Source organism: Megalops cyprinoides, chromosome 23 (genome assembly GCF_013368585.1).
Source record: "Megalops cyprinoides isolate fMegCyp1 chromosome 23, fMegCyp1.pri, whole genome shotgun sequence".
In the NCBI taxonomy this organism is placed as follows: domain Eukaryota; kingdom Metazoa; phylum Chordata; class Actinopteri; order Elopiformes; family Megalopidae; genus Megalops; species Megalops cyprinoides.
This window is the reverse complement of record NC_050605.1, coordinates 4,373,017-4,381,324: the sequence shown is the minus strand read 5'-3', so window position 1 is coordinate 4,381,324 and position 8,308 is coordinate 4,373,017. Positions and strand designations below refer to the sequence as shown.

The following is an 8,308-nucleotide window of genomic DNA, read 5'->3' as shown; positions in this document are numbered from 1 at the left end:
ATTTGCTTTGGAAAACATCCAGAGGTATGAACTGATAATGTGCAATATGTGAACTACATATATTGATCTGGCTATGCTTAGCCAGCTATACAAATAAATGGGAATTCTGCCTGTATGCATTATTATATCTGTGGATACACACACAGAGTAGTCGAAATGCTTTACAAAAAGTAAGAATTTTTTTGTGTGTGTCATAGGTCAAAGAGCCCCAATCCCTTGCAACAGTGATACACGTATGAAAACATTATCACAACAGTCTGCTGCTTTAGTGTTGTCCAGTGTGCATTGGGGGAAGGGGTCATTGACATGCATGTGGTCATTTTGACATCTGTTCCACATGCCTGCACAACAGTCATTTCCAACCATTAATGAGAGCACAAAGATGCTCAGACACAAAAAACATCTCTACAGCAACAAGGGAGGGATAAAGGTGAGATGTTTTACTCATCAAAAGATCCACCGGTGTGCTGCCGAGCCAATCACGTCCCAGAGATGAATCCCACCCCATCACAGCAGGACTGGCAGAGCATTCGCTGAGTAAAAACCAATCCCAGCCAGTCTTGAACAGTCATTACAGCCATAAGAGCAATGTGTGATCAATGTGAGGAACAAAAACATGTCTTTCTGTACCACAACCAGAGCAGGACCAGAGATGCTTTTTACAGATTTGGTCACTTATTCTAGGTTTCTGATTGGCTCTCGTTTGCGCGGTCCTGCCAAGGTTATGCAGAGTGACGTCCCACAATTAGGAATGTTCCATTCAGCGAGTGTTCTACAGGTGTGTCCATAGATAACTACTGACATAATTACTGACAGCGCTATAGCCAGACTATTCCAAATCTAACATCCAACATAGACACTCCCTTATTGAGGGGTGGGACGAACTAGTGGTACATGCCAAAAAGACAGCAGCTATTCTGGATCATACAAAGTGCACAGACATTAATGCACCATTAAAATACTCAATTAAACACTGCATTTGGCTATTCAGGCTAGATACATACAGGGTAACTCACACTTTTCAGGCTTCTGAAATTAAGCCATTTCCTATCCTTACTCACCAGCACACATACTGACACATGTGAGCAATCAAACCGTTGCAGATGTCAACACAAGCATACCTCAAACAATGTTAACATGCTTTTTGGAATGGCTTTTCGTATTGGTTCTCACTAGAGGGTAGATAATGGGAAACCAATTATCACACTTGGTAGATCGCAGGCTTGGAAAATCTGGGAGACCCGGATCTGACACACCAACCTGAAGAATCCGATGAGCAGTCATATATTTTACTCTATGTAAGAGGCTATGATTAATGTAGTGATAAGAATTCAAGATACTATCATTTTTACTAGCACTATTTGTGTCTGTTTTGATCAATAGAGCTCAGCTCATTTATGCCAACAGCCACAGCTGCTTGCGTCCATCTTCTGCCAAAATGGACGAAACATAACAGGATGAGACATTTCCAAGGAAAACCAGCCTACTGCTGAATGCAGCAGAAGCTGGCCATCAGAGGGCGTCCATTGTGAGGTGAGCAGGAATCAAATGCCCCTGCTGCAATGGTGGGGACACTGTAGTGTCAGATGTGCCTTTTGGATTAGACATCAAACTGAATTCCCCTCTCATGTAAGTTATTGAAGTCCCCGGATTATCATTTGCAAAGAACACGGGGGTCAACCCCAAGTACCAGTGCCAACTGCAGTCCATGCCTGTGAGTCTTGATCTCATTTACTCATTGTCCCTTGAAGCAGATTGGCTACTTCATCCCTTATGTCACACTTCCTTGTGTCTGCAGGAGATCAGCAAAAATTAGCTCGATAAAGACATGTAGAGTCTGTCAGTAATAGGAGAGGTAGTTGATGATCCGGGTGGGCAGGTTGAGCTTGGACACGGCCTCCAGAGCTCTCGTACCGAGCGCCATCCGCAGAGCGAGCCGGCTCAGGTGCTGCAGACTGAGGGGTGTGCCTACAAGCAGACAGGAAAGGCAAAGGCTCATGGGACATCACGGCATCACATACACAGACACGCACACACATACTCAGGGTGTACCTATGAGCTTAGACTACAGCATCGTGGTGAGGAGCATGGTATTTCTACAACCTTCAGTTAACATCCAGCTGTATAAATGGATGATAGTTTTGTATATGGCTCTGGATAAGGTCAGCAAATAACGTAACATAAAGACGAGACACAAATGATCATGGCACATCAGACACAAACTCAGGGGTGTATCAACAAGCAGACAGGAAATATACAGGCTCACGGAAACTCATGACATCACACACACAAACTCAGCACCTGAAACTGGCAAGTGAAATTACAGATAAAGCTCTACATCGACAGCTCTTATTCCCCATCATTCATTTGAGGAGTGAATACTTCATTCATTACCAGCCTCTCATGGCCCAATCAGCAGAACAGGGTGAATCAGATTCCGCCTAGTGTGGAATTTTGACAACCTGGCTAAATGGAATTTTCAAAACAGACTGCCAATATCGGGTTATTTTTTTGCCCCTAAGAGCCATCCTATGTAAACTCACCTTCATAAAATGCTAAACAGATGGCAGGGGGCGAGCCGGGCCTGGTGTAGTCGATGGGCTTCTTGCCGAGGTTGTCCCTGGCGTACACGTTCCCCCCAAACTCAATCAGCATCTCGATCAGGTCCACGTTCTTCGCTTTCGCTGCGTGGTGGAGCGCCGTCTCGTGCAGCTTGGCAGCATTGACATTGGCACCTTGGGAAATGTAGTTCAAGAGTCAAAATCAGAGCATCTAGGTTGACCTGTCGCAGCAGGACACTGCTATACTTTACCTCAACTGCTCTATTTAAAAATCAAATGTTAAATGGTGTCCCTGGATACATGTGTTTGGGAAACACAGAAACCAGAAATGCGCAAGGGGGCCTTGAAGTCACATGCCTTAGGGATTACAAATGATTAATAAAAAGTTGCAGTTTCTCCCCAGGTAAGTGGTGGCTGCAAAATTAACACAAGAGAGAGGGAAGACATATTTTCATGTACAGAAGAGAAAGAATCTCATATTGATCTGTTGTAGAATTCAATCAACAAAATCCAAAAAGGCCACTATCTGATCACAGAACAGCAGACAGAGTAATTACGTAGTTAAAACAAATGGGAAACATTCAGGCAGTATGTATTCATTGAATAGAAAAGTGTTAAGAAGTTAAATGGCAGACATTATGAAAATTTCTTTTTTCTTATATGCCTGTCAGGCATGACTTTCGGGCCCCATCTCACAGAGATGCAATGCAACCTGCTGCAGACTAGCACACTTCTCAAGATGTTCCTCCAGAGCAGTGGCTTAGCTATTCCCCTCTGGACACTTTGGGTAGACGACATGCGTGGTGCACAAACTGTGCATATATGGTCACTTTGGCTTTTAGGGATCAGTCAAAAAATTTACTTCCAGGGCTGGGTGGTGGCACATTATTTTTTCCAACTCACAAACCGTACTTAAAAAAAAAAAACCTTCTAACCATGCAAACAGGAATATGATGTACTTGACAGCTACTTTGAGATAATACTGCAGATAGAAGATGGGCTCTTTCTCAGAAAATGTGCTGCTTCTTGGAATGAATGCTGTATCTTATTCAGCTGGCATGTATCTGAGAAGAAATTCATGCAGTAGATCATTTTCCTGAAGCTTGATAAACACACCCACCCATATCTGGAAGCCAGCCCTGCCCATAGGGATAGAACCCATGGAAACAGAATGCACAGAATGCACAGGATGTACACAGATGTTTGTACTGATGGGCATTGCAAGGCCCCATCTGACCGAACAGAATTAAACACACAAACCGATGTTTCAAAACCACTGATTAAAAGAAAGCAGCTTTTATCACATATCTAAAAAGATCGCTTCAGTTTTGCTGCCTCGAGCACATATGTTTTACCATTACGCACAATGGGATGTCTGACCTCCTGACTCTTCATCTATAGGGGGATCTGTGGTCAGATCCCATGCGCGGGCATGGTCACGCCTCCCCCTCCTCACCTGCGTTGAGCAGCACCTTGGCGCAGTCCACGTGCTGCCTGGCGCACGCCACGTGCAGCGGCGTCCCGAAGTGGCAGTCGTGCGCCTCCATGTGGGCGCCCTTAGCGATCATGAGCCGCACGCAGTCAGAGTTACCTGAGAAAGAGCGTAGGCTGAGTTACCTGCAAATTAACACGCAGTGCAAGTTACATACAAATTAACACACAGTCTGTTACCTGCAAATGAATCATTTTCAGGTAACTTTAAACGATTAATACAGTCTGAATTACCAACAATCGAATGCAGTCCGTGTTACCTGCATATCTACAGGCCCACATGCCTACAGCCGCTCACACACAGTGAAAACATGCCTAGTCCAGGTTACCTACAGACCTACAAACAAACCCTTTTTGTGTGTGTTTGTGTGTGCGCATGCACGCGCGCACACACAAACACACACACACACACACACACGCACACACACACACACACACACACAAAAAGGCCCACAAACACACTGGAAGCTCGCCGCACGCAAAGCTCCTCGCTAGCCCCTCGCCTTACCCCCCATGCAGGCCTCGTGCAGGGGCGAGAAGGTGAAGAGTGGGGGGTTGACCGTGGCGCCGCGGTCCAGCAGCAGCTTCACGCACTCCAGGCTCCCCGCCGCGCAGGCGTCGCACAGCGGTGTGCTCCCGTCAATATTCCGCGCATCCACCTGCAGCGGCGAGGGTAGCGAAGCACGCGGTCTCACTCACATTCACATTCAGTGCATTGCACATTAGCCTGACAAATGTGGAATCCACTGGAGCCTTGACTTTAAATTAATTCATCAACACTAACTACATGCACCTGCTGTAGTCTATTATTGTAGCAGGCTCCCTTATCAGGTATCCTGTAACAAGCTCTCTTATCCAGAGTGACTTACAACAGTGCATATAAAAAGGTTAGGCTAAGAGCAGAGATGATGCTAAATCATCGGAACTGACAGTAGGAGTCCTTACATAATGTATAGTATTCTGCCAGGCAGTGCCAAGCAGTTCTGACTGGTGTGGGGAGCTCATTCCACCACTGGAGGGCCAGAGTGCAGAAGAGACATGACCGAGAAGACAGACCCTTTCAGTGAGGGATGGCAAGGTGATCAGAGGTTGCGGAGCAGAGTGGTCTGGCAATAGTGTATGGTTTGGTGATAGACAAAGTAGGAGGTACCCAGTTTGCTGCCCTGTAGGCTAGGACCTAAGATTCGTCACAACTGGTGAACAATCTGCATTACATTACAAACAGGACCAGAGCAATGTTTCACAAAGATCTACTGACATTCTCTACCTTCTGGCTGGATCTAATTCCAATCTGGTCCAGTTGTGGCTGTGATTCAGCTCCAATACAAAAAAATCACAAATACCTGTGAACTCGTATCAAGAAATAATTTGACACACTGGGCCCAACCCTGCTTATTTTTTGTGCTCCAGAGATGTGGTTCTGCTTTTCTCACCTGTGCACAAAACATGAGGCTCTGTTTAGCTGTGCACTACATTACATTACGTTTATTTTGAAGACTCTCAGCACTTGGGCTGCAGTCCTGTCCCTCACAGGTGTGTTGCCCTGTTTTTCCTCTCACCTGCGCTCCCGCATCCAGCAGCAGTCTGACACACTGCGTCTGCCCCTGTATGCACGCCTCGTGGAGGGGGGTGATGGAGTCCACGGCCACGATGTTGACGGACGCCCCGCTCTCGATCAGCCGCTGCAGCTGCAGGGCGCGGCCTTGCGCGGCGGCCTCATGCACCTCCGAGCGGTCCGTCCAAAAGCCCAGGCCGTGCGCTGCGATCACAACACCGCAAGCTCAGCGAGGGCAGGTCCGCAGCACCGCACCGCACTGTGCGGGGGGGCTATGGCTGATGGCCACACAATTCAGTACATAAAGAAACCAACCCAGCCTCCCGTAATATGCATCACCTTTTCTCGTCACCAACACATACGAGGTATAAACACAATATGGCATGTCATATTAATTCCAGTGAAGTGAGAGAAAGCGCACTGCATATTAGACTCAGAAATTCGCCGAATGGAGTTCGCTGGACATGTGACTTTTAAATTAATCAGCATTAGCTTCATGCACCTGTCGTAGCCTATTGCTATTAACTGCCTGAGAATACCGCATTTTGCAACCAACTCTACAGAGAAATCACAAAGTCAACACCGGAGAACGCTGAGTAATGGTGTACATGTACACAGCCAGCTGTCACTGTGACTTGGGAATTAATGCATCATGTCAACAAAATCGACAGGCTGAAAATATTATTTTGAATTGATTTTGCTCGCTAATGCTATTGAAACGGGACATCTTTAGCTAGCGAGTCAGGGTGACAAAGGCCAAAGCGCTTTCGGTTGTCTCTTGACGAGAGCAAAACGTTAGCTGGCAAGCTGATTAGCTTTTAAATTAACTTGCTGGCTGGCTGGACAGCAGGCTAGCCAGCTTACAAACTGGCTGTAGAACGCTAACTAGCTAGTCTACTTCAGTTAAATCTACTAGCTGAAAGCTTTCTTTGGAGAGAGTGAACACGCCAGATGTAACAGATCACTCCGCATCAATAGCTAAAGATTAAAGAAGACCAGTGTTTCTGATATAGGTCAAGTTACATCTACGTCATGTGGGAAAGCATTGCTCTGAATACCAACTGTGTGTTTTCATAGGAACTCACCTATGTCTCCAAAGAGCGAAGGTCTAGCGCGAGTAATCTCCATTGCAGAGGTACGCGATATTCTTAAACCTAGCTTCCCGTAGTAAAAATACTATATGTTGAGCGAAATATATTGGCAAAATCGTAAAAATACATGTCCAAGAAGCTTGATGCAATGCACTTGTAAATACGCTACAAAGTCACGTGACCTCTGGTATTGACGCAGGTGGTGAGAGCGACTGTAGAATTATGGGATATGCAGTTAAGCTTTTTTGCCCTTCATTAGTGTTTCAACTTCGTCCTCATTTACTCGTACAGTACGTACAAGTGGCGTGGAGGATAAGCTCCACCTGTCCCTGAAATTAACTGTGATGACTTCAAACGTGTTTTGCAATGTAGTCAGTGCAAGTCATACTTGAGTATTAAGAGATTAACACAGTGTGGTGTACGTTGTCATATGTATGTTCAGATCAGCATCCTTTGTGTTCGTCAGCTTCCATGCATCTTCTTAACAAACAGATCTCCATTCAATTATTCAAATTGTTATTGTTTCTGAGTGTGAGGACTGTGTGTGAAAAAGGAAGCCAGCCACTGGCCACACCAGCAGCTGAGGTAAGTGTTATTTTATTTTATTATTTACTGTGATTCTATCAGTAATGGCTGCTGTGATACTACTACTACTACTGTTACTACTGCTGCTGCTGCTGCTACTACTACTACTACTACTACCACTAATAATAATAATAATAATTATTATTATTATTTCATGGTTTTTAGGCACAGTGCACCATCACATACTGAGACTTTACAAAGAAATTACAAATAATATTTGTATCCCCGTCACATCCTGTCAGTACTTAGTTACTGAGTTAACATTAAAGAGTTAATGTTTCCAAAACTATGGGAAGTTACACAAAAATATTGGAGAGATGTGGTGGCTCCCCTCCTGCCATTGATAGTGATTTCTCCATGGTTGCAGTGGATTTTGTACCAGAGAAGTTTAACAGAGGGACAGCTCTATAGTGCTGGCTCTTTGCAGTGTGTGTTGGTGGCAGAATTTGGAATCCCAAGGTCACAAGGTCAGTGGACTTAGTCCTGTGTAATACCTTGTACTGTATGAGCAGAATTCTGGCATTGAATGAAAGAAGTGTGTTGCTGCATCTTTAATTTGAAAAACTAATAATGACATTCCAAAATCAGATTGACTAAATATGAACTTGCTTTTTTACTATATCATGATTCAGAGTGAAGTGACATAAAAAGTATGCCAAAACGGATGGTTTGTGTTAATAAAATTCAGCTGTTGATCTGTGGTTTTTTGAGGTTTTTTATGAGGTTTTGTCAGCTCACCAACACCTCTTCAAGAGTAAAGAACCCTGCCTAACTCAGCAGGTGTAGAAAGGTTATTTATTAAGACTCTTACATAAGGGCTCAGGTGGATTGAAAAACATTTGTCTTCTGTAGTGCAGTCATGGAACAAGATGTCTCAAGGTTATCAGCATCTATTATCAGCATGTGGAGTATGGTGTTGAGTTAAGGAGCAGGGCTTGTAACTGAAAGGTTGCTGGTTCAGGTCCCTGCTGGGGCACTGCTGTTGTAACCTTGGGCAATGTATCTAACCCACAATTGCCTCAGTA

General features: G+C 44.9%; 1 protein-coding gene across 1 annotated transcript; it reads right to left on the bottom strand.

The window, feature by feature from the left end:
• Positions 1-1,522: 1,522 nt before the first annotated feature.
• Positions 1,523-6,869, bottom strand: LOC118770352 (ankyrin repeat and SOCS box protein 13-like). The gene is made up of 6 exons (XM_036517964.1): positions 6,693-6,869; positions 5,612-5,811; positions 4,561-4,711; positions 4,018-4,152; positions 2,544-2,735; positions 1,523-1,968 (listed from the first exon to the last, which is right to left on the bottom strand). Exons 1-6 carry the CDS (start codon positions 6,733-6,735, stop codon positions 1,841-1,843), a joined length of 849 nt encoding a protein of 282 aa, XP_036373857.1. The 5' UTR covers positions 6,736-6,869; the 3' UTR covers positions 1,523-1,840.
• Between the last annotated feature and the right edge of the window lie 1,439 nt (positions 6,870-8,308).